The sequence below is a fragment of the Eurosta solidaginis genome, chromosome 1 (genome assembly GCF_040869045.1).
Source record: "Eurosta solidaginis isolate ZX-2024a chromosome 1, ASM4086904v1, whole genome shotgun sequence".
Taxonomy (NCBI): Eukaryota; Metazoa; Arthropoda; class Insecta; order Diptera; family Tephritidae; genus Eurosta; species Eurosta solidaginis.
The window spans coordinates 320,579,983-320,607,477 of NC_090319.1; the positions used below are offsets into that span (position 1 = coordinate 320,579,983).

At 37.7% G+C, this 27,495-nt stretch overlaps 1 protein-coding gene across 6 annotated transcripts in view; it reads left to right on the forward strand.

Moving 5' to 3' along the window:
* Positions 1-27,495, forward strand: part of Grik (glutamate ionotropic receptor kainate) — a 246,610-nt gene that overhangs the window by 3,452 nt on the left and 215,663 nt on the right. For all 6 annotated transcript variants that reach the window (XM_067761779.1, XM_067761777.1, XM_067761778.1 and 3 more), the window contains exons 2-8: positions 3,058-3,224; positions 5,936-6,161; positions 6,216-6,406; positions 6,476-6,668; positions 10,816-10,973; positions 22,841-23,059; positions 26,901-27,107. In XM_067761779.1, coding sequence (XP_067617880.1) covers positions 3,058-3,224; positions 5,936-6,161; positions 6,216-6,406; positions 6,476-6,668; positions 10,816-10,973; positions 22,841-23,059; positions 26,901-27,107 — 1,361 coding nt within the window. The remainder of the gene's footprint in view (positions 1-3,057; positions 3,225-5,935; positions 6,162-6,215; positions 6,407-6,475; positions 6,669-10,815; positions 10,974-22,840; positions 23,060-26,900; positions 27,108-27,495) is intronic.

Here is a 27,495-nt window from a genome sequence, read left to right on the forward strand (position 1 = left end):
TAGCGAAACAACTCGACACAAGAGATCCTCGCATTATGAATCTCAACACGAACATGCCAAATGGAAAGAGCCTCTAAAGAACTGTAACCCCTTTGCGGGTGTCTGTAATTTGTGCTCAACCGTCAAATCCTTGTTTATCCCGACCAATTACAATGAGAAAAATCCAAAGCATTTGGCAATAAAACTTTGTCGGTCTCGAAGGAATGAAAGGCTAGAAGTCATGTAAACATACGGGCACCCCCACAGAGAATGAAGGAGCCATTAAAAAGGACAAGCCCTCTAAACATCCTGGCTACGTACGTTTCCAACATTTTATTGGAGTCCTTTGTCATCCCCGAACAATGAAATTTGGCAGGAGTAACGGCACTACTAAAGCCTAGAAAACCAGCTAGCGAAGGTGAGTCATATCGACCAATACCACGCCTCTCACCCCTAGCGAAAGCATTGAAAACCGTCCTTCTCCCTCATTTCACAGCGATTCTTCGCTTAGCCACCCATCAGCATGGCTTCTGCAAAATGGATAGCACTACAACTGCACTAAACACCATAGGCACCCAGATAAAGTACGAAAAAAATCCTAGCATAGAACGGTGCTCGTGGCGCTTGACCTGTCAAAATGTTTTGACATAGTCAACCACAGCACGCTACTCCAAGACAAAGAAAGTTCGCCCCTGCCCCCTTGTCTGAAAAGATAGACTGAAAATTATCTAAAGTTTCGGCAAGCTTACGAGAGATTTAGCAACGAAAAAAACCTAGGAGAATTAAACTAGGGGTGCCACAAAGTTGTGCCTTAGCCCCACCTCCGTTTAATTTCTACATATCAATGCAGCCGCACCTGATGGAGTTCACATCATTTCCCGCACATACAACGGCACAATAATGGCAGGAGGACCCCTTCGTTATACGAATTAGTTTTTAGAATAAACTGCCTTCTCGCTAGTCTTTCTGGTTTCTTCAGCTCGCGCAACCTCCACGGCCGCTCTGTTTACGAGGCGGAAGGAACAGATGTCGCAAACAATGGAATTTCGCGTCGATGATGTTATGATAGCGACTGTCAATCACCTAAATGTCTTAAGGTTAACGTTTTATAATTCTCTCACCTTTAAGGCGCATGCCTTCGAAATGGTATCCAAAGTGCAAAGCCGCAAAGAAATCCTCAAGTCGCTTGCATGACGGCAATTGGCGGAAAGATAACGAAACGCTGCTAACAACTTACAAAGCATTTTGCCGGCCACTCATTTGCTACGTGTCGCCACTCTGGTCGTCTGGTCTAAAAAACTCTTTTCAAAAGGCTGCGTACCTGCTTGGCTTGTTATTACCTCTGAATAAATTTCCTATGTTTCACTCCTGTTGAAGCTGACAGTTTCCTTGGACTCCCGTTAGAGGACTTTGATGAAACTTTGTTAGTGGTCGCATCTATAATAATAAAACAAAAATAACATCAGCTTCAGCTCTCCCATCTCAATAGGGGTCTCCCCCCTGCTCTGCTTGCAAATTTAGGTGTTGATTGAAATACGTTATTGACCGTATCGTCTTTGTTCATTCGCGTCACTTGACCTAACCAGCGAAGCCTTTGGAATTTTGTTCGTTGCACTATCTCCAATTTGCGTAAAGTTCATACAGCTCATCTTTAGAAATTCTTTGATACTCACCGACTGCATGACGTGCAGCACTATACATTTCCGGAAAACGTTTCTCTCGAGTACTTCATGACCAATTGATTACGGCAGCTGAGAGAAGGAATCGATCATCGACTTCTAGAGCATGATTTTTGTTCGTTGAGAGAGGGCTTTGTTTTTCAGTTCCTAATCAGTCCAAAGTAGCACTTGTTGTCAAGAGTTGCTCTCTATTTGATTTCTAAGCTGACATTGTCGTCGCGGCTATTGCTGGTTCCCAGATAGATAAAGTCCTTCACAGTCTCGAATTTATTAATTTATGAGTTACCTGCGGCTTTGAAGGGTGATCGGTTTGTGACGATATGGTTCTTAATTTTGAGTTTGCTGTCGCGGCTCTTCCTTTGGACTGCTGTTATATGGTTTTCCGGCTCGGGGCACTACCTTCCACCAGTTATACACCGAATAATGGTTCGCTTGGGCGTTTACGGTGCGTTGTCCAACAATGCTCGTCCTGGAGGAGCTGAATTTGTGGCCGTTATTTCCTGGTCGTCGATATTAAACACCACGGTGCACAATACCAAAGGTTATGCGAGGACGAACCAAACTGGTGATTGTCTCTATCATACCCAATACCGGTTTAAATCGCTGGTTTGGGAGCCTTTAAATAATTTTAGATGTTTCGGGCGCTTGTAAATTCAGCACAAATCTAATTTTTCGTGATTTCTAGCCAATGCGGTAAGCGGGAATTAAAGGCAAAACGTATTAATACATTCATTTAATGTAACTCGTATTTCTGCAGAAAAAATATTTTAGCTCTCAGGCTACAACACTATGTAGGATAGTAATAACACTATGTATGATGATAATAACACTGTATATAATGATAATAACTTTGTAGAAACTTTGATGGAAAGCAAAAGCTGATGATTTGCACACAAAAAAAATGAAAAACTTGTTTAATCTCTTTGCCTAAGATGGCAACGAACGATAATAAAAACTCTCAATGACCAAAAGGTGTTGGTTTTTGACAGGTGGCGATCATGCCGGATCGCCATCCTGTACTTGCGGCGAATTCAATTTGGTGGATTTACGCGGTGGAGGCTGCCACCCGCCCCATGTCGTTACAAATGAAAGATATGGATGATTAAATAAGCTAGGATGATTATATACATTATAATTATTTACAATTCATGGTTATAATAAGATATAGTTCAATATAATATATAATTCACTCTATACAAGATAATATACTACGATATATAGGTTATAAATAAATTCGTGTTTGTAAATGGGGGATTTAGACGGGCCTGTGCTGCGTAACCATCCATCATCAGTTGCGTGGCGGTTTTTCTTTCGACAGTTACACACCTTAAATTGTATTTATTGGATGAAATATTGCAAGTATATTTAAGTTATTATAAATTTTTCCAATTTTTTTTAGGTTTAATATACGAAAGCACAAATCCCGATATGGAGAAAATTTTTCAAATGGCCATCACTAAAGCGAACGAAAATAGCGATGGTGCGCTAGAGTTGCATGGCATTGCTGTGTCCATTGAGCCCGGCAATGCTTTCGAAACATCAAAAAAGCTATGTAAAATGCTGAAGGTAAGTACAATGGATAAATTATAAAAGGAGGAAAGAGAAGAAAGTAAAAAAATGTCACATGGCAATTATGAAGGGTCAGTTAGTCCTGCATATTCCAGGTCTTCGCTAGTATTTTAATTTTTTATTTTTTACATATTTGTTTTAACGTTACAAATTTTTTTAACCATCAACTTTCTCTTTGCGATGTTCAGGTTAAAATAATTTATTAATTTTTGGCCTACATTTTCCACCCATGTGCCATTACACTTATTTCAAAAAGGTTGGAAGAATGGTGACGAATGGAGGGTTAAAATATGTGTCACGCTAACTGTAGTTTTGAACTCTTGATGTCCCAATTTTTTTTTTTTACTTTCTTGAGGTGTTTCCGTACAATAAAAAATAGCCAATACGGGATCAAGAAGGTTAAAATATTTTGACCAATATCTTATGTCAATTTGCACCACGAGATTCTGAAGAAAATGTTCCGCAACTGATGTACGCTGTAAAAGCAGGTATGGAATCGTCACATACGATCAGGAATCGAAAACTATTTTTACTCAAGCGATATAAATTAGGCTATCCAAATATTAAAAAAAAAAATAATATATTATGGATCTAGAGGGTGTGCATTATCCGTAGTTCACATATTCATCGTTAATCCGATACACCATTTCGGAGCTATTGTGATTTTGAAAACCACATTCGATCACGGATCGTATGTTACGATTCGGCGCAGTTCGATAAACAAACATACAACCGTACATCTGGAAAACTTTTTTTTAAGTTAACAAGAGCTCGCCCAGGGGCTAAGGTTAAACCAAAGCAGAGTAAATTTTATAAGAAACCAATAATTTCGGGCAAGTCGGGAGGAGGCTCGTCGGTTTTTTATCGATAACAACCGGTATCAATAGGCTCATGTTGGCAGTTATGGGGTTGATAAGCACAATTCACTGCTTTCGTAACTCATTTGTCAGCCACACATAAGCGAGGCGAATTCTGTTACAAATATGAATGTATCATCATCACATATTTTACAGACAAGGCTCTGGTGTTCACCAAAGTCATCATGGAATTAGGACGTGGGGCAGGTTCAATGTGGTCATATTAAATCTTTCCCGACATGGTGGGGCTAGTGCTAGTATCTACATACATCCAGCAAAGGACCATCAACATCGATACCACTCCACGAAACCTTTTGTGTCTGTTTGGTGTGTTGCATAACAAGCCTATAAATCGTCGATATCAAATCGATAACTCCTCGATAAGAAATCGATAAGTTTTTTATCACAAACTGCTTAGATAAGTATGCGACAACTTTTCGATCGTAATTCGATAACTTTTCAAACACAAATATATAAGAAATCCGCACGAAATAATCGTTAACTTTCGAAAATAGGTCGATAACTTTTCGAAACTTATCGATATACTGCGGCGTAGAACAGCTATAAAATACCGAGAGATTTTGATAAAATAAATAAAGAAAGGCGTGATAACCTCCGAAGAGATTTAAGGCAGAGCTTCTCTTCCAATTTGCCTCGAGCTCCTTTTCCCTACTGGCGCGGCCGCCGTACCTACATGTTTTATGCCGTAGGGCATCTACAAGACATATGAGCTTTCACTGACAGAACTACGCTCGAAGTGCTTGCCAAGCACTACAGAGGGGTGCCCTGCTTAAACAAATTTTCTTCTAATTGAAAAAACTAGTCTCTAAATTGTTGATGTTGCTTTGCCCGGGGTGTTAATCCAGGATCTTCGGTGTGGTAGACGGAGCACGTTACCATCACACCACGGGGCCGCCGTCTTTGATAAGAAATGGATATTATGTATGCCCATATCCCGTCAATTTCATACCGTCAACATTTCGGTAACAAACTGACACGCTGTCCGTTTTCGGTTACGGATTTGATTTTGACAACCAACCTTCCCCTCCCCTCCCCTCCTTTCCTTTTTTTCTTTTCCATTCCTTCCATTGATCTGCCTCGGCTTCGGTACCATGACGATAACAATAAACATTGAAATTATCATCCACATTATAATCGACACTGTTATTATTCTGCTCATTTTCTCTTCCCCTTCTTTTGTTTAATTTATGTTTATTTCTTATCCTTTGTCGTTCACGTTCTCCCTAATATTTCATTGATTTGTTTTTCTTACTTACTTAATTAGCGCTTAACCGTTTAAATTGTTATGGCCGTCAAACGGGGCGCGCCAATCACTTCTTTGTTCTGCTAATGCACGCAAGTTGGCTTCACCAAAGAAACTCAAATAGTTTTCCACCTGGTTCATGGAGCCGAGTGTGAGCCGTCCTCTTTTTCTATTTCCATAGGCGGCTTTCATTCGCATTACAAAACCTAGCCAGGTTAACTACTGAGTTTTAACATGCTTCTGCATGGGATGAGTACGATAAGTGAACATTAATTTCGTTTGCCGAGAGAGGACTTTTCTTTTCAAATGCCTACCTAGTCCGAGTCTTTCTGCTTTCGTTAATTTTCACGCTGTTTGATTTCGCTCATATCAATTCTCCTACGTCCATACATTGCTTCGACATTATACTACAATATAGCTTTAATACTGTATTCCGCCATATAACATACCACTCTCAAACTTTAGTTCCGCTTGCGCTTACCCTTACCTTACACTTACATTCTGGGCTTGACTGCCACACCTCCGTGTTTATAAGAAGTAAAAAAAAACACTGTAGCTAGGAGCATAAAACAATTTTCATTATACAGCAAAACTTAGTAGCAGTTTTTGGACCCACTACAAATATGGCCGCTAAGCATGCGATGAGCATTTGTGATGCCAAAGAGTTGCCATTCATTGATACACGCTGGGATTTTGGTGTGCAAATGCCAACTGTGAATTTATATCCACATGCATCAAAGCTGACATTGGTATTAAAAGATTTGGTGATAGCCTTGGAGTGGAGCGATACATTTACGGTTATCTATGAAACAGGTATGAAGTGTGTACAAGAAGTAAATGCAAATATAAAAAATCACTCAACAACAGGCGAATTTCTCCCATTGGCAAACGAGTTATTACAAATGTATGGCACCACTGGTCCTACAATTACGGTACGTCGTTATGAGTTGGATTTAAATGGTGATTATCGTAACGTTTTAAGACGCATTAAAAATTCTGGTGATTATTCATTTGTTGTGATTGGTTCAATGGAAACTTTGCCGGAATTCTTTAAGCAAGTAAGTGATGCAGAATTTTTTTTTAAATTAAATAGTTTATATAATTTCTCTCCTTTTTCTCATTGCTAGGCTCAACAAGTTGGTCTTATTACTGACGATTATCGCTATATAGTCGCGAATTTAGATTTTCAAACTATGGATTTGGAACCATATCAGCATAGTGATACCAACATTACAGGCATACGTTTGGTCTCACCAGATATGGAAAATGTGGAGGAAGTAGCGAAAGCTTTATTAGAATCGGATGAACCTTTTCAAAATGGTGAGAGTTAGTTAAAAAACAAAAAAAAATAAATGTAAGGCGCGATAACCTACGAAGAGATTTTAGGCCGAGCTTCTCTTCCAATTCGCGTCGTACTCGTTTTAAGGAAAATACACCAAAGCACATTATTTGTGATTACTTTACTAAACTTTGTGCGCCACTTATGCCGTAATCATTTGAACTTCACCCGAGCTTAAGAGCCTTACGTACTAATGCGTGTTGGTCACTTACATACATACATTCTACCTTTAATATCCTTTCACAGGATTATCGATCGGACATATCTATAAATTTCTGTTGTAGCATATTTGCAAAGACTTTTGTACAATACATACATAAGTACATACCTTGCAGCGAAAATCTCTAATTCAAAGCTGGTGCGCTTCTGGTGCATTCAAAACCTATACTAGTTCGCCCTCTTTCCCTTTTAATTGCTTTCAACTGACGGAAAAAACTCCCCTTCGGAACTAGTTCTTTATTGACACTTTTTCGATAGTTCCGAACTTATGTAAAAATGTACAGCCTAGATGTTACTTATCTTGGTAATATTTCGTCGGTTTCGAACTAGACTTTTTTCGATAGTTCCGAACTGGTGGAAAAGTGTGAGGAAAAGAAGTCGAAGCTCCTTAATACTGGTCGCAGTTCTTTTGTAGGTGGACTATTTCTTAAATATATTTTAAAGAAGTAAAGAAGGTTAAGTTCGGGTGTAACCGAACATTACATACTCAGTTGAGAGCTATGGTGACAACATAAGGGAAAATAACCATGTAGGAAAATGAACCGAGGGAAACCCTGGAATGTGTTTGTATGACATGTCTATCAAATGAAAGGCACTAAAGAGTATTTTATGAGGGAGTGGGCCATATTTATATAGGTGGACGCCATTTAGGGATATCGCCATAAAGGTGGAACAGGGCTGACTCTAGAATTTGTTTGCACGATATGGGTATCAAATGAAAGGTGTTAATGAGTATTTTAAAAGGGAGTGGGGCTTAGTTCTATAGGTGGACGCCTTTTCGAGATATCGCCATAAAGGTGGACCAGGGGTGACTCTAGAATGTGTTTGTACGATATTGGTATCTAATTAAAGGTATTAATGAGAGTTTTAAAAGGGAGTGGTGGTAGTTGCATATGTGAAGGCGTTTTCCAGATATCGACCAAAATGTGGACCAGGGTGACCCAGAACGACATCTGTTGGATACCGCTAATTTATTTATATATGTAATACCTGCCAAGATTTCAAGGGTTTTTTATTTCGCACTGCAGAACTTTTTCATTTTCTTCTACTTAATATGGTAGGTGTCGCAACCATTTTACAAAGTTTTTTCTAAAGTTTTTTTCTAAAGTTATATTTCGCGTCAATAAACCAATCCAATTACCATGTTTCATCCCTTTTGGTATAGAACTATGGCATTTTTTTCATTTTTCGTAATTTTCGATATCGAAAAAGTGGGCGTGGTCATAGTCGGATTTCGTCCATTTTTTATACCAAGATAAAGTGAGCTCAGATAAGTACGTGAACTAAGTTCAGTAAAGATATGTCGATTTTTGCTCAAGTTATCGTGTTAGGGACCATGCGGAAGGACAGACGGACGACTGTGTATAAAAACTGAGCGTGGCTGCAACCGATTTTGCCCATTTTCACAGAAAACAGTTAGCGTCATAATATCTATGCCCCTACCAAACTTCAAAAGGATTAGTAAATTTTTGTTCGACTTATGGCATTCAAAGTATCCTAGACAACATAAATAAAAAAGGGCGGAGCCACGCGCATTTTGAAATTTTCTTTTGTTTTTGTATTTTTTTGCACCATATCATTACTGGAGTTGAATTTTGACATAATTTACTTATATACTGTAAAGATATTAAATTTTTTGTTAAAATTTTACTTTAACAAAATTTTTTTTTTAGTGGGCGTGGTCCTTCTCCGATTTTGCTAGTTTTTATTAAGCGTACATACAGTAATAGGAGTAACGTTCCTGCCAAATTTCATCATGATATCTTCAACGACTGCCAAATTACAGCTTGCAAAATTTTTAAATTACCTTCTTTTAAAAGTGGGCGGTGCCACGCCCATTGTCCAAAATTTTACTAATTTTCTATTCTGCGTCATAAGTTCAACTCACCTACCAAGTTTCATCGCTTTATCGGTCTTTGGTAATGAATTATTGCACTTTTTCGGTTTTTCGAAATTTTCGATATCGAAAAAGTGGGCGTGGTTATAGTCCGATATCGTTCATTTTAAATAGCGATCTGAGACAAGTACTCAGGAACCTACGTACCAAATTTCATCAAGATACCTCAAAATTTACTCAAGTTATCGTGTTAACGGACGGACGGACGGACGGACATCGCTCAATCAAATTTTTTTTCGATCCTGATGATTTTGATATACGGAAGTCTATATCTATCTCGATTCCTTTATACCTGTACAACCAACCGTTATCCAATCAAACTTAATATACTCTGTGAGCTCTGCTCAACTGAGTATAAAAATATGGATACCTTTTCAATGTACACTAAAATTTGCAGACGTCAGTGTTCGAAACATTGATTTCAATAGTCTTCGCTAAACCAAAACGATATTTTAGAATGAATTTTATGTTGAAAAATGTAAGGTTATATGCTCAGTCCAACTGTTTTCCGGCCTTTTGATACAAGAATTCATTATGAATAACCGAGTTGCTTAATTTTTCAAATTAGTTTGACTGTCCACTACGTTAGAGAAGTAGCACACCCTGTAATTTGTTCGACTGGGAAAAACGTTTGCTTTACCACTTTGAGTGTGCGAAGGACAAAGCCTCACCTGGTAAATATATGTGCCTACGTATTCACATATGTAACAGGAGGCGAAACGTGTGGGTGATATTTAAACTTGGTTGATAAGATAGAATCACTGTGACTCATTCCAACGGACTAGTTGGAATAGGGCCGCCAACTTTAGGAAATGTCAAACCGGGACACTTGGGTGTTAAATTATTAATGATTATTTTAAAGTTTCGCACATAAACAACAGATGTTTGGATATAAGGCCATGTGATTTTTCAAACCCTTCTATCTTCAACTTAAGTATGAGATGAGAATCATTCCAAAGGAGAGTTTAAACCCCCGGAACCTACTAAAGGATTTTGCATAACTTATTTCGCTTATTATTGAAGCCAATCGGAATATATAATTTTTGAAAAACTCGGCATTTTTTACGGGTAACTTTCTTTTTTAACAACTTGAGGACAATTTGAAAACATGTCCGACTTGGGCTTATTTTATTTGAATTCATTGATCCTTATTATTTTTTTTAATTATGCAAAGTGAGCATTTAAATTTTTTATATAACGTTTCTTTTAGTGTTTTGTTTTAATAACTTGGTAAATTGGGTGATGCAAAATCCGTGTTGAGCTCGCATTGAAAGCATCTGTTTTTCTAAATTACTTTTCAACGGGTAGAAAGTTTAAAATTTTGCAGTTGGATTCTTATAACTGGCAGTGATGCGCATCCGTTGATATCCTTTTCGTCTATATCCGTCCAAATTTCCAACATGAATAATAAATGGTCTAGACAGTCTTAAATGAGTAGAAAATATAGTACCGCGCCGGAAGCCGCCGCCGCGCCGATTTTTTCGACATTCATACATCCAAACGTACCCACAAATGCACTCACGAAGATATAATACGCTAGTGAATTCTGTATTTTTTTTTTTTTTTTTAATACACACATCCCTCTCAAAGCAAGTTCGCTTGTACAACGCACAGCGAACATACACACAACCTTCATTTTCAACCTGTGACTTTTTCGTCAAAATTTTTAAAACTTGACTCTCGTAAGCAAGCCAACCCCGCTCTCTAGTCTCTTATGTTGGAAGACACACAGAAGAACAAAGTGCGCTCAAACTAAATGGAATAAAACTCTCAAATTGAGAATAATCTAAGACCACTTTTCGATCTTCAATGCATAGCGGCAGTGAGTTTTTAATGTGAATTACCTGTGTAGCTATTGAAGTTCGATGTGCACGTTTGCATAACTTCAAAATTTCAGATTTTTGACTTAGCTGCCTATTGATCTTGGTGTGCGTTATGTGCTTGAATGTTATATTATATAACTTTTATACTTGCATGTCTGCTTACATAGGCTATTATTTTCATATTTGTAGTTTCCTGTCCTCTAACCACCAGCATGGCACTGGTCTATGATGGCGTTCAACTTCTAGCTGAGACATTCAAGCATGTGATGTTCCGTGCTGTGCCATTAAATTGTAATGATGACGACTCGTGGGATAAAGGTTATACGCTAGTGAACTATATGAAATCGGTAAGTTAATGATTGTGTTATAACTACATCAATACATACACTATGGACAGTCTATATGAAGTAAGTTGAAGTAATTTTCAAAAAGCAAACACGTTGCTCAACATTTTATTGTATATCCAGTCATTGATTTTCTCAGCTTAGTGACAAACTTCTACAAGATTTGGTATTTGACGTTGAGATAATTCTATTATATACTTACACAAATATTGAAAAGTCTTGTGTGGTTCAGAGTATCGATTCTTTTATGTATCGGATTCTTTTTATAGCATGTGCCAAATGTATCCATAGTGTTACCAGAATCTGTTTGACGACCAAACGGAAAACCCTCAATTATGTACCAGAACTTCTGTTATTAATTGGCTCGGTCCTTTTTGCAAATCCTAGAAGTTTTCTAGGACCTAGCTTAATTTCTCACTGGGGATCTGGCAATTCTCCCGCTCTTGTAGCTGGAGCTTGGACCTCGCGTACCCAAGGCACGAACACCGAACGTGCTCAACCGTTTCTTCTAGCAACCCACACTTTCTATATCTGCTGATACTAACGAGGCCCAATTTATAAACATGTGACATCAGATGGCAATATGGATGTATAGTCCGGCCTGATCGAAGTCTTTCCATGCTTGTCTGTATTCTAGGACACTCCCTGATGTAGTACTGCGTAAAAATATTGCCTTTATTTCCGCTTGACTGTCAATATGCATATGGACGCGACTGTATCCAAATCACGCTCCCTCCAGAATTTTTGCTGTATTTTTCAACGCTACAATTTACGCATGAAGGTACTACAGTAACCAGGCAGCTTGTAGGACATGTGAACTTGAAGCCATCGGTAAAACGTGTGGCTCAAGATCTCTTTCGAAGCTCAGGCACGGTACCGTGTAGCTTGTTCGTGTTTTATTAGATAACACTATAGTGCTACGGTCATACAACCTGCATTCAAGCTACCACGAGGCCTTATGTCTAATCTATCTTGCGAAAGTTTTTTGTTTATGTGCTCCCAGAAGTGGTCATATGGTCAAACGGAGATTTGCTAAATAGCCAAAGGTCAAAAGTAAATTGAACCTGTGACCATTTAAAGTGGTCAAAAGGCCAATTGACGTTCGGGCCATTCCAAGTAGTAACAAGGTCATCCCACCGTGATTTTAATTTTGTAACTCTCCGGATCTAAGTACTGAGTATTTTTTTTTTTGGTGCAGCGAACTTTGTGAACTATTTTCTGTAATAGATTTACTTTTGGTTTAAAAAGTGTCGAGTAACTTTTTAGATAATTTGCAGTGGTTAGGTTAGGTAAGGTTGAAGTGGCTGCCACGGAGTCAAAAAGACACCAATACCTCTCCTCTTTGAATCCATTCGAGATAAAGGCAATCAAGTCCTTGCACGACCTGGCGTAGGTTATCCAGAAAGAAGTTATTTATCGTTGTCTTGACAGTAGATGTACTCTTTAGCAATAGCTTGAATGTGTCAACCGGTATACCTAAGCGTTCTTTTCTGGGGAAAATCTCCTACCCTGCCTAGAAATTTCGTCTGAAAAACAATATTCCTCCTGTTTTGAGGGGCCCATATAAGGTGTATACGGTTCTGTTGGACCACCGGAAAAGGTCGGAAAGAATTTAGTGTTCGTTCAGAATTGACACAGAGTAAGAACCAAGGGATTTGATCGGTGTTGTTTAGTTGTCGCTGAAAATTGACATTTCTGTGCAGATAGTGTGATTTCTATCCAAACCACGGCTCCTGTGAGAGCTGATACTTCTACCTGCAAGACACCACAATGACCAGGTCATCTAAAACGTAGTTGGGGGCCCTCTTAACATACCTTTTCTGCAACCCTATTGTTTAACTTAGAATGATAACTGTATTTGGAACTGCTGCCGTCTGTAACGAAGCACCGATCTGAAATCACACAATCACCCTTACTGGGAAGGTCTTAAGTTGCTGTCAGCAGATTTTCTGAACATTTTTTGAGGAAGAAAACTACAATTGCTTAGTATGTTGGAGTGGCCATCATGGTGTGGAGGTAGCGTGCCCTGCGCCTACAACACCGAAGATCCTGGGCTCAATTCCCGGGAAAAGGACCATCGAAAGGAAGAGGAGCTTAGCCTGAATCTCGGCGGCTTAGGTTGACAAAAATTCATCTCTTCAATATCCAGCTTTAAAAAAAAATATTGTTGCCATAAAAACCACAGACCAGCATTTAAACTTACATTTGCTTGAACTTATGTTTGTATGCACATGAGAAACCAAAAACTTTTTATATAGCAGTATCATCCTCTTGTATGCAAGCACAACAAAAAGGATAAAATTAATATTATACAACACCCAAAGCGTTGGCGCACATTTTTTGTACCATTAGGGTGCACCTTATTTTAATAAAAGCAACATTGTTTATGTTATGAGGCACTGATGCCTAGAAATATATCTTAGCACATACATTTTTAATCTTCATAAATGACGTTGATTTATGTTCATTAATGTAGTCCATCTGACGCATTGCTCTTGGAGGACGATTTAAATATTCTTAATGTCTGGGCTCTCTATAATAATCTGATAAATGCTGCCATATAAAGTTTTCTAAATCTATGAGTGCGCTTTCGTCAACATACTATATCTCAAGTATAGTTCTTGCTTCGGTTAACGAATTTCGTAATCTTGGTGTAATTTTTGATTCTTCTTTCACTTTTATTAACCAGGTTAACTATGTCACACCGAAGGCTTATGCTGTTGTTGTCGTTGCTGCTGTAGCGATAAGGACAATTCCCGAAGCCCTTGGGGAGTATTATCAGCTCCAAATCCGGTACGTTCCGCTACCAAGCCCGACCATCTCAGGAACGATTATTATGACAACATGCGACCTTCTAGGCCATCCCGCCCTCGCACGCCCTAGATCCATGAGGAGTTCGGGGTCGCCAGAGCCTCGGCTGTTAATGAAACATGATTCGCCACGATAGGTGAGGTTGAAAATTGGTTTTGGAGAAGCTATATATTACGCTAGCAACCTGAAGGGTTGCGCTACACAACCCCTTGAATCTATTTGGTATTTTAGTCGCCTAATACGACAGGCATACCTACCGCGCGTATATTCTAACCCCCTAACCCGTTGTGGGAAAGGCTTATGCTCATTTATCTTTTTTCAAGGCGGTACGCGAAAGACCTTAAAGACCAATCCACTGGGAAAATTTTGTAAAGTTTTTTAGTGTAATCTAAGTAAAAGTATAGATCTGTCATTTGGAATCCAATTTACTCCACACGCTCGGCAATTCAATGCCAATTCACTCGAATTGCTCTTCAACCTTTCTATATTGCTAGGTACATGCTTTTCAACATTTTGCCGCTCGAGGCCATACGTTCTGTTCAAAACTTAATGTTTATCTTCGACATTATCCCTACTGTATTCGACTGCCCAGCTCTTCTTGGACAAATATGTTTCATTGACGGAAATAAAACTATCTGCCCTTATAATATATTTTACATTGAAGTTGGGAAGTCTAATTATCTTAATTTTTCTCCTCTCGTTAGAGAACTTTTGTCGGATTTGTAGATGTATGGATCTTGGATGTCAAGACCTTGTTTAAGTTACGTATTAAGTCTCATTACCGAGCAAATACAATTGTTCTTTGAACTTATTATTAACCTTCCTATACTGGCGCCTTGGTCTGTGAAACCGACAAAATTCTTTTCCGTAAATACTCTTTTTTCCAGAAACCCTGGAAATTTGAATCTTCTCTTAGCTGCCGCTTTTTTTACAAGATTTGTTTTAGTGCTGTTTTGGTGTTTTGGTGTTTGTGCGAGATCGACATATTGGTGTATTTGATAGCAATTGGTCTGTGAGACCGGCGCGAGTATATGTATGTGTAACTTTTTTGCATGTAAAAAAAAATTTTTTTGTTTGTGTGTTTTCTTCATTGTTGTGTATTTTATTATTTTGCATATACCTTTAATTATCAAACTGAATCAAGAGCAAATCAGACTACTTTTGTAGGAAGTAATTTCGAGTTCTGAATATGAGGATGAAAATGACAGCGAAGTTGAAGATTTTGTTGATTTTGTTGTTCTAATTGTTACTATAAGAATAATGAAAAAGTTATCTTATTGTTTATTATAGCAAAAAAATATTTTTTAAGTTAAGGGAGTTATTTTTTGTTTTTTCTAAAGGAAGCAAAATTTTACCCTCTATAACTCAGCACCTCGAAATAATTTTATTTCAATTAAATCGGATATATTCGTTAATAAAAAGTCGGCTTTTTATTTTTTTATTAGTAAAATTATTTATTTTTTATAGATACTATTATTATGGTTGGTTACCCTGGGTAGCTGGTGGACAAGTGACGTACGATATACGACACCAATAAATTGTCGGATTTCTATCTCTTTTGTAACAAATAGAGGGTTGTCTCATCCAAATTTTTTTTTTATAAGTTCTGGTCGAAATAAGTAAAGAAAGAACTGAATGCGAGTCTCAAGCTCCAAGATATCAGATGTCAATGAATCGTTTCCAGTAAACGGGAGCTGCTCTGAGCTCGGCTCTAAACACATTTTATTCCAAAGTAACGGTTGCTTTTCAGGTTTTTGTCGCTTTGATGGGGGAGCTGAAGTACTTATGATCTCTAGCCGAAATGGGGCGACCTCTACCGCTTCTTCATGGATGAAGTTACGGTCGTCATCGTTCACGTACTCTTCTAATTCATCCACATCAAATTCGCTTTCAAAAGAGTTTCATTCAGCTCTCCGAAATCCGAGATCAAATCTGGGTCGAAATCAGGGTCAGCCAAACTATCATCATCAAAGTCGAGGCCATCTTCAATTGTGTAATCATCATGGAGGGCGCAGGCGATCTCGCTGTCAGTGAGAGATCGTAGTCGACGAGACATCCTAAAAAAAATAATAAGTAACGCAGTCACGGGTTTCATGAAAGATATTTCCTCTTTTCACATAATGTAGCCTACACAAACACTAAACATCACCCACTGACAAAATACAGAGGATATATCTAAAATAAATAGTGTCACAATGAACTCTGAACACTTAACTTATACATTTTTACAAAAAATAACCACAATATCCTCAAAAACTATTTTTTTTATTTTATTTATATTTAGCACTTGCACAGTGTACGAAATTTTCCATTTCACTGACAATATCACTTAATTTGAAAAGGCTAACGGTACTTTATGAGCAAACACTTGTTTCGTAGAAAGAATGAAACGTAGACTAGAGTCTACAATGCTTAACAAAACGAAAAAGTAATTGCTGCGTGAATTTACGAAGGTTAAATGGTATGTTGCCTGTGGTCTACAGTATGTTACAGAGGGTAAAGTTTTGTTTTTGCAGCAACACTAACGTTTTTGAAGGCTGTTTTTTTTATGAAATGTGATATGCACTAATTTTTATTTAAAGGCTGATAATTAAATCAACCTGTGATTTATGTATTGCACAAGGAATGCTTTTAAAATTCTAAGATTGCTTTTCGTTTAAATGAAGAAAAAATATATTTTTGTTTTATTTTTGTAGCATGTAAGAAAAAACAATCGATTTTGAAGACTAATAAGTTAACGACTGAAAATCAATAAAATTACTGAATATTAATTTAATGAAAGGTTCTATTTTTTTTATTATATCATCGAGTTTAAATAAAAATTGTTTTTATACTCAGTTGAGCAGAGCTCACAGAGTATATTAACTTTGATTGGATAACGGTTGGTTGTACAGGTATAAAGGAATCGAGATAGATATAGACTTCCATATATCAAAATCATCAGTATCGAAAAAAAATTTTATTGAGCCATGTCCGTCCGTCCGTCCGTCCGTTAACACGATAACTTGAGTAAGTTTTGAGGTAGCTTGATGAAATTTGGTACGTAGGTTCCTGGGCACTCATCTCAGATCGCTATTTAAAATGAACGATATCGGACTATAATCACGCCCACTTTTTCGATATCGAAAATTTCGAAAAACCGAAAAATTGCGATAATTCATTGCTAAAGACGAATAAAGCGATGAAACTTGGTAGGTGGGTTGACCTTAAGACGCAGAATAGAAAATTAGTAAGACTTTGGACAATGGGCGTGGCACCGCCCACTTTTAAAAGAAGTTCGTTGAAGATATCATGATGAAATTTGGCAGGAACGTTACTACTATTATTATATATGTGCTAAATAAAAATTAGCAAAATCGGATGAAGAACACGCCCACTTTTTAAAAAAAAAATTTTAAAAGTCAAATTTTAACAAAAAAATTTAATATCTTTACTGTATATAAGTAAATTATGTCAACATTCAACTCCAGTAATGATATAGTGCAACAAAATACAAAAATAAAAGAAAATTTCAAAATGGGCGTGCCTCCGCCCATTTTCATTTAGTTTGTCTAGAATACTTTTAATGCCATAAGTCGAACAAAAATTTACCAATCCTTTTTAAATTTGGTAGCGGCATAGATTCTATGACGGTAACTGTTTTCTATGAAAATGGGCGAAATCGGTTGAAGCCACGCCCAGTTTTTATACACAGTCCACCGTCTTTCCTTCCGCTCGGCCTTTAACACGATAACTTGAGCAAAAACCCATATATATTTACTAAACTTAATCCACGCACTTATCTGAACTTACTTTATCTTGGTATAAAAAATGGCCGAAATCCGACTATAACCACGCCCACTTTTTCGAGATCGAAAATTACGAAAAATGAAAAAAATGTCATAATTCTATACCAAATACGAAAAAAGGGATGAAACATGGTAATTTGATTGGTTTATTAACGCAAAATATAACCTTAGAAAAAACTTTGTAAAATGGGTGTGACACCTACCATATTAAGTAGAAGAAAATGAAAAAGTTTTGCAGGGCGAAATCAAAAGCCCTTGGAATCTTGGAAGGAATACTGTTCGTGGTATTGCATATATAAATAAATTAGCAGTACCCGACAGATGATTTTCTGGATCACCCTGGTCCACATTTTGGTCGATATCGCGAAAACGCCTTCACATATACATCTAAGGGCCACTCGCTCACCCTCAACCCTCATTAATACCTTTAATTCGATACCCATATCGTACAAACACATTCTAGAGTCACCCCTGGTTCACCTTTATGGCGATATCTTGAAACGGCGTCCACCTATGGAACCAACGATCACTCCCTTTTAAAATACTCATTAACACCTTTCATTTGATACCCATATCGTACAAACATATTCTAAAGTCACCCCTGGTCCACCTTTATGGCGATATCTGGAAAAGGCGTTCACCTAGAGAACTAAGGCCCATTCCCTTTTAAAATACTCACTAACACTTTTCATTTGATACCCATATCGTACAAACCCTTTCTAGAGTCATCCCTGGCCCACCTTAATGGCGATATCTCGAAAAGGCGTCCACCTGTAGTCCTAAGGCCCACTCCCTCTTAAAATGCTCAGTAAAACCTTTCGTTTGATACCCATATCGTACAAACATTCTAGAGTCACCCTTGGTCCATCTTTATGGCGATATCCCGAAAAGGCGTCCACCTGTGCACCGAAGGTCCACTCGCTTTTAAAATACTCATTAACACCTTTCATTTGATTCCCATATCGTACAAACATATTCTAGAGTCACCCCTGGTTCACCTTTATGGCGATATCTTGAAACGGCGTCCACCTATGGAACCAACGATCACTCCCTTTTAAAATACTCATTAACACCTATCATTTGATACCCATATCGTACAAACATATTCTAAAGTCACCCCTGGTCCACCTTTATGGCGATATCTGGAAAAGGCGTTCACCTAGAGAACTAAGGCCCATTCCCTTTTAAAATACTCACTAACACTTTTCATTTGATACCCATATCGTACAAACCCTTTGTAGAGTCATCCCTGGCCCACCTTAATGGCGATATCTCGAAAAGGCGTCCACCTATAGACCTAAGGCCCACTCCCTCTTAAAATACTCATTAACACCTTTCATTTGATACCCATATCGTACTAACGCATTCTAGAGTCACCCCTGGTCCACCTTTATGGCGATATCTCGAAAACGCCTTCACATATACAACTAAGGCACACTCCCTTTTAAAATACTCATTAACACCTTTCATTTGGTACCCATATTGTACAAACAAATTCTATGGTCACCCCTGGTCCACCTTTATGGCGATATCTCGAAACAGCGTCCACCTATAAAACTAAGCCCACGCCTTTTAAAATTCCCATTAACATCTTTCCTTTGATACCCATATCGTACAAACAAATTCTAGAGTCAGCCATGGCCCACCTTTATGGCGATATCCCTAAATGGCGTACATCCATAGCACTATGGCCTACTCTCTCTTAAAATACTCTTTAATACCTTCCATTTGATACACAAGTCATACAACCACATTCCAGGGTTACCCTAGATTCATTTTCCTACATGGTGATTTTCCCTTATTTTGTCTCCATAGCTCTCAACTGAGTATGTAATGTTCGGTTACACCCGAACTTAGCCTTCCTTACTTGTTTTTTTTTTAGTTTTGTTTCAAAAAACTAGTATTTCATCTAGTTCAAACTTTCGGTCTGTGAGAGCGTGCGCGAGTATATGTGTTACAAAAATTGGCGCGAGTTTAGGAAGGTTAATTTGTCTTAAGTAAATTTATAATAATGCAAATCTAGTCAGTGAAGTATAAATAGACCGGACCGTAAAACTTGGTCTGCTAAAATTTTAAAAAATTGCATAAAGGTGTAGAATTCTTGGTTGTTGAGCTGTCTGATCGTTTTAATCGGGTCCTAGTCTCATGTGTTTACTGTCCTAATAAGCGTGTTTCGCTAGATCCCTTTTCTGTGTCCCTGCCCCCTTTCCTTATCGATTACGAACACATAATTATATGTAGCGATCTCAATGTAAATATTCTTACTTGTGATTCCCATTGTTGTGCACTATAAGATAGTGTTGTGACTTCCGGTCTGTCTATTGTGAATAGTTCCGTACCCACGAGGTTTCGTAACAATTGTAGCCCCAGTCTTCTGGATTAATTTATAGTATCCAGCCAATCATGCGATTTAAAATTCGATCAAATATCATTCGTTTCTGACCACGATCTTATATTTTGTGCATTTGATATCCACTCTAAGCACCCACCCTCTGATCATATCTTTACATACCGCGACTTTCGTTAGTGTGATATGAATGCGCCTATATCTGACCTTAATAGAATTGACTGATGTGGTTGCTGGTATCTACCCATCGTTAGTAAAAAACTACAGTTTCTTAACTGCCGCGTGCTAACTGCATTTGACACCCACATCCCAATCCGACATAAGAAAATGAGTCCTTGCCCCTGTTTCAAAAGCAATGTCCAGAAAGCCATTAAAGCTCGCAGTAAGGCATATCGTGTCTGTAAGTCCAATAGAAGTAGTGCTAACTGGGATGGCTTTCGCATGGCTCGAAATCGAGCTACGCAAATAAGGAGTGAGAAACTGAAGTATTTTTCTGCTAAGCTTAACCCCGCTCTACCGTGTGGAACTTTGTGGCGTAATATCAAAAACCTTCGTGTTTGGTCAAAGGGCAAATCAGAATGTACTTTAGATGTTGATGTAATGAACAGTACCTTTATAAACAGTGTCTCATCGACTGTCATTTCGCCTGAATTCATTCCAAGTCAATCTGCTATGTACTCTGGCGCTCCTTTCGAATTTTCTACCGTAACTGAAGCTGATGTGGCTAGGTGTATCTTCAAAATAAAATCGAATGCTGTTGGCGATGATGGGATACCTATTAAGTTTATAAAGTTGATTTTCCCCTATATTGTAAGCCACTTAACTCATGTAATTAATCATTGCTTCACCGCATCCTCCTTCCCTGATTCGTGGAAAGTCGCTTGTGTATGTACTGTGGCGAAAAGTAAAGTTGCTTCTTCCCCCAGTAATTTTCGTCCGATTAGCATTATTCCATCTATGTCGAAAATACTGGAGTTGTTAATGGCTGAGCAGATTTCTAAGCATCTATCTGAAAATGATTTATTATCTCCTCCGTAGTCGGGATTTAGAGCAAAACATGGATGCTCAACTGCAATGGTTAAAATCATGGAAGACTTGAGAATTTGATTAGAAGAAGAGTGAATTATCTCTCTTATGGTTGCTCGATTTTTCAAAAGCATTTGACTCAGTTGACCATCGTCTGCGTTGCTCGAAGCTCAAATCTTATTTCGGGTTTGGTGAATCAGCTTTAATATTTCAAAAGGTAAAAATCGGATCAGTACCCTCGCAACTTAAACCCCTGAAGTGTGGTGTTCCCCAGGGCTCTCTTTTGGGGTCCCTTGCTATTTATCATATTTGTTAATGACGTATTTTTGACTTGCAAATACGCTACCATGCACGCGTATGCTGACGATATGCAGCTGTATCTTTCAGGTCCTCTTGTTGTGTGGTTGTTGAAAATATAAACAAAGACATAGACTCCATTTCTCGCTGGGCTACTCAGAATTATCTTAGTCTAAATGCGGCAAAATCATATGTCCTGCCCATACATAGTCGGAAAGTGATGGGTGAAGATATTCCAGCTGTTAATCTGAACAATTCTGCACTAAAGCTGGTCAGTAAATTTACCAACAAGGGATTCGGTATCAACTCTTATCTAAGCTGCATAGACCATATCACCTCGACCATGCGCAAAGTTTATGCCCCTCTGAGGAACCTGGGACAATCTGCACATTTCACCCCGCTTACTATTAGGCGTAATCTGGCGCTACAGTTGATTTTTACTATTATTAATACTCTGAGTTAGTATATAGTAGACTTGATTCTAGTTCTTCTCACAAAATAGACGTTCTATTTAACCACGTTTCCCGATATGTTTATGGATTGCGTAAATTTGACCATATTTCTGCGTGAAGAACCTCTCTTCAAGGATGTGAGATTTCCGAATAAATGAAATCCAGAAACTGTATTTTCTTTTATCAGCTTATTCACTGCAAAACAACTCGGTATCTATATGATAAACTCACATTCCCCAGATCGGAGCGCTCCTTGGAATTAATACTTCCCACATTTAAAATTAAAAATTCAGAAAGGCTGTTTCTCATTAACGCCGTTCGTCTTTGGAATTCAATTCCTTATTCTGTAAAAAGCCAGTTTAACAAAGGCAACTTCAAAAAACTGATCTACAGTCACTTCCCTGCTTGTCAATGAATCACTATATTTTTAAGAGTGACTTAATTTCAATCTGTAATGTTTGTCATACACATTTTAATCTTAACATAATTATAATTATTTTGTTTTACGAAATTTTATTTCATTTTTAATTATTTATTTTATCGGTCCTAGCAGCCAAGATTAGTGGGGTTGCTGATTTGCATTACTTTTAAGATATGATGTATCCGATATCTCTATTTTATTGTTTCCCCAAGCATTTAGGTTTTGATAATTTTGCTGTTGTGCTATAAAAGACTAAGTCTTATTGTACTAATGTTTAATTACTAAAGAAATACAAATACAAATACAAATAACCAAAAGTTAAAGATTTACTTAGTTAAGCCAACGTATTTAAGCTTATTGAAGTAAATGCTGAAATATGACAGTCTTTCCCGTCCAAAAATTGGCAATCCGAGATCTTGAGGCAAGAGCGTGGTAGTGGTATTTTCAGATGGGCATTACTACTACAATGGTGGAGGCTAAAAATATTGCTATTTTATCTAAAGTAAATTTCAAATATATGTATATCGACTTTAAAGGTCGCCGCTAGCTAATTTTTAAATATTTTTTTTTTTTGGAAAGCCTGTTTTTATGACCAAACAAACATGCTTATGGGGGTTATTCCTTTCACACCCTAATTTTCATACACACATGCATAGATACATACAGATAAACTATCTAAGCGCTTTATGTATTTTATGTTCTCACTTCTCTTTTTCTCACACATTCAGCTAAGCTTAAATGGACTTACCGGTGAAGAAAAATTCGATTACGAAGGTTTGCGCACAGATTTTCAATTGGATGTGGTGGAGTTGTCCATGTCGGGTATGCAGAAAATAGGCGAATGGAAAACGGAAGATGGCTTCACTGCTAATCGACCAGCACCAAAAGTTGTTGAGCAGGACCAGAGATCATTAGTGAATAAAAGTTTCGTAGTTATAACAGCAATAGTAAGTATAAAAGTGAATGTGTGTATGCATATGGGTCATTCCGCTGAAAAAGACCCCACAGATAAAAAGAAATGGAATATAGTGATTGTCTTATTGTGCACGAAAAGATGAAACAGTTATACAAATCCTCTTGAAAGCTCATTTCGTTAAGTTTTCGGGTTTATCAAAGATAAACTGAATATGTTTATATTTAAGCAGTCTGTGGAAGTTTGTTCACATATTATATGCTTCAAATGCAACTTCGGGTACCCGTCCCAAGCTAAACTGAGCTTCCATTTTTTCCCCCACCCGTCACTATGAAATACCCCATATATAAAACCACAAAAGCTAAGCGCCATAATCATGCCTTATTACATACATAACTATATAAGATTGTGCATTACAACGGCTCATTGCATCTGACTTAAATTTGAGTTTAAATTATTAATGCATATTGTTGGCTGAGTTGAAGGTGGGTGTCCCCTTTTGATACCGGTTCGAAAGCTCCAATGATAGCAGTTTGTTTGATGAGCGCCACATCAACTGAATTTTCCAAGCAGTCTATCCGAACTAACAATTTATTGATTTTATGCTGAGACTTAGCTCTCTTAAAGGTCATATCTCGGTTAATTGCGAGCATATTTTTCATCGCAGAAAGGTCAAATATGACGCCTTCGAAAGGGACGGGCTCCGTTTCATTTCGGCAGTTAAAGGTACTCTAAAAATTGTCAAAAGTATTCGATTGTTAGCTTTTTTTTCAAATACTGTGACGAATATAATGATCACTAAGCGATACTACCATCACTAAGCCGATACTAAGCAGCCACTCGTATCTACGTAAACAAATCGATCATCATGTACATACATACATACAAGGTAGCAGAGAGATACCCACAAACCAGGCATGCTTAACGAACGAAACGATATCATTTCGTTACGATAATCAACGGTAATAAACGGAACGAAGTCACTTCGTTTCGTTTATTAGCGTTGATTATCGTAACGAAATGATATCGTTTCGTTCGTTAAGCATGCCTGCCACAAACGCGTGTCATCATCAGCCGAAGTAGTACTCACATATATACACGCATATGGATACAAACTACAAATATACATGTAAATAGCTGGTAAACAAAAATTAATTTCACGAAATTACTAGACCTTGAGAGAAATGGGTGGACAAGGAAATCGAGAGCATAAAAGCAGCACAAGCTGAGGCATGACTTAGCAGTTCGATTTAAACACGCAATTAGTTTTGAAATAGGAGTTATTGTGAAGTACACTCAAAGTAGTCTAATAAAGACCATTTTTCATTATTGAATATTGGAGTTATTTATTCAACAGTTTAGCGATTCGAACGTTAAGAGAAGGTTTGGAATAAGGGCAATTTCGCTGAATTCGTTACAATATTTAACTAGAAATTGACTTCTGTCGAAATTTTTGTATGCTGACTTTTTATGTTTTTCTCATCTTTACTTCATCATCTTCATGACTAATTTTCAGACCTGACATTCCAAGATTCCGATATCTAGTAAGCGATCAAATTGAATTTATTGAATCTCGTAACAGAAAAAATACGCGTCGTTAGGTAATAATGTAGGCTCGTGAGGTAAGCCCCAAAAATGTGCCCTATAACCCCAAAGATGCACACACAATCACTAAATAGTCGGGAGAAAAAACATAAATGATCGACAGAATTAAGTGTTTACAGGATTTCTAAAAATTAAGGTTCAATACTCTCCTGAATACTTTTTTAGGGAATTATCCCAAACAATCTATTAATATTTCAGAAAAAATAGTCCGTAACAGACCCGAAATGATCTCGAAAGCAGTCTGGAAAATATACCGCGATAATTCCGAAATAGTGATATTAAAAAAGCAGAAGAGGAAACTAATCCGAAACAGACCCGAAAAGATTTCGATCACAATCCCCAAACGGTCCTGCAAAAATCCTGAAACAATTGGAAAAAGGTTCGCTGAAACATCCTGGCATAGTCTCTGAATAATCCTGAAGTATTGTAGAAATAGTCCGTGAGGATTCCGAACGCAATCCCTATCCAAAACGGTCCAAATATGATCCCAAAAACAATTAGAAAACAATCCTGAAGCGGTGCAAAAATGATGCTAAGTCCAATTCTGACCCAGAAACAGTCACAAAACGACCCCGAAATAACCCGGAAAGGGCCGTGAAATTATCCGCAAATAGCCTCGAAAAATCCATAAATGAATGAACTCTTCACTAAAATCGCCAGACCCCGATGAATGTGCCATATACAAAAAATTATTTTTCTTAAGTTAATAGAATGGGATTAATGGCTATTTATAAAATATTTCCTGGGGCGGTGAGGAGGAATGAAGGAAGGTCACGCGTCACCGCTCGCTTTTCCAAAAGTGCTTTGGTCGACCCTTATAACAAATATTATTGGTATAGGACGAATAGTCGTGGAGTTATCACGATTTTTAAAAACGATTAAAGGCGATAATAATAGCCTATGTCCTATGTTAATGTATAGGGGTTAGACTGTTATTCCTCGTAACTAGATAGGTTGAAATGTTGCATACTTCTCTGCGCACTTGATACTGTTTTAGATATTTTTGGCTATGGAGTTTTAGCGTTATCGAAGGTTGTTTGGGGCACAGGATGTGAAAACTACTGTGGCGAATATTAGCAGTTCTATACATCACTAGCGGCCGCCAAAGTGGGATGGTAGCGTGCTCCGCCTACCACACCGAAGATCCTGGGTTCATGCGCCGGGCAAGGTAACATTAAAATTTTAGAAAAAAGTTTTTTCAATTAGAAGAACATTTTTCTAAGCGGGGTCGCCCGTCGATAGTGTTTGGCAGGCACTATGAGTGTATTTCTGCAATGTAAAGCTCTCAGTGAAAACTCATCTGCCTTGCAGATGGCGTTCAGAGTCGGCATAAAATAAGTAGGGCCCGTCCCGCAAATTTGTAGGAAAATTTAAAAGGAGCACGACGCAAATTGGAAGAGAAGCTCGCCTTAAATCTCTTCAGAGGTTATCGTGCCTTTCATTTATTTTTTTTTTATACATCACTATACTGCTACTAAATAAATCTACAACTACATTAAAGCACGCAGCCACACTGTGTACATGAGCACGACAACAGTAATCATCAGCTAAGAGCGGAAGCTGTTACTCACACATACAACTACAGATATCCACACAAGCATATATGGAGCTAAATAACCAAGTATGAGATACAACTGTTCGAGAAGGCATGTTCGTGAAAAGTTTAACCTTAGGATAAATCGGTGAACGAGGCTTATTGAGAGTATAAAAGCAACACGGTGCAAGCTATATTGAATGAGTTTGATTTTAGCACGCTTTAGAGAAGTAAGCGTTAATTGTACTACTCCCAAAGTAGTCTAAATAAAGACCATTTTGCCATACTGAATATTGGAGTTAATTATTCGACAGTTCAGCGATTCCAACGTTAGCAGAAAGTGCAAAATAAGCAAATTCCCAAATTCGTTACACTATTAAGCATTATTTAGGCAAAACTTCTAGCTTCTGAGGTCGTGAGCCGAATAAGAAATTTGCAGTGTAGGCTTCTCCACAAATTCCAGATCTTCTGTTTCTTATGTTGTATAGTTGAAAAAACGAAAACTCGAGCATATTCGGACAACCCTAATTGTAATTCACACAGGCTGATAAATACGTAGCCATCATGATTGCAAATTACTTATTGGATTTCCGTTACAGTTGCTTAGTGTTGCTCTTTGTTTTTTGTTTTTTTTTTTTTTTTTGCGCTTTAGCTTTTTCTTAAGGTTTTTGGAGGTGTGCGTTTTATGTACATAAATACGCCTTAATACCAATTGTTTTCTGCATTTTCTATATAGAGCGAACCGTACGGTATGCTGAAAGAGACAGCTGCTAAATTGGAAGGCAATGATCAATTTGAAGGATTTGGCATTGAGTTAATAGAAGAGCTTGGCAAAAAGCTGGGTTTCTCTTACACCTTCCGTTTGCAAGAGGATAATAAATATGGTTCGTATAATCCAAAGACTGGCAAGTTTGACGGCATGATGTTGGAAATAATTGAGGGGGTAAGTTGCTTATTGTACAATATTAATCTCGTAGAGTTGTATATATTTTTCTTGTGATTTTTTTCTGGTTTCCACAATTTTTTATTTCTCTATATAGGCATGTTGTAAGTATACAAATGAGTAGGTATACCTGCATACCAAATTTTTGTAATTTGTTTCATTTTTTATACTCAGCGTGCTTTGCACACAGAGTATGTTAACTTTTATTGGATAGCGGTTGGTTGTACAGGTTTAAAGGAATCGAGATAGATATGGACTTCCATATATCAAAATCTTCAGTATCGAAAACAAATTTGATTGAGCTATGTCCGTCCGTCCGTCCGTCTGTCCGTTAATACGATAACTTGCGTGAATTTTAAGGTATCTTGATGAAATTTGGTATGCAGAT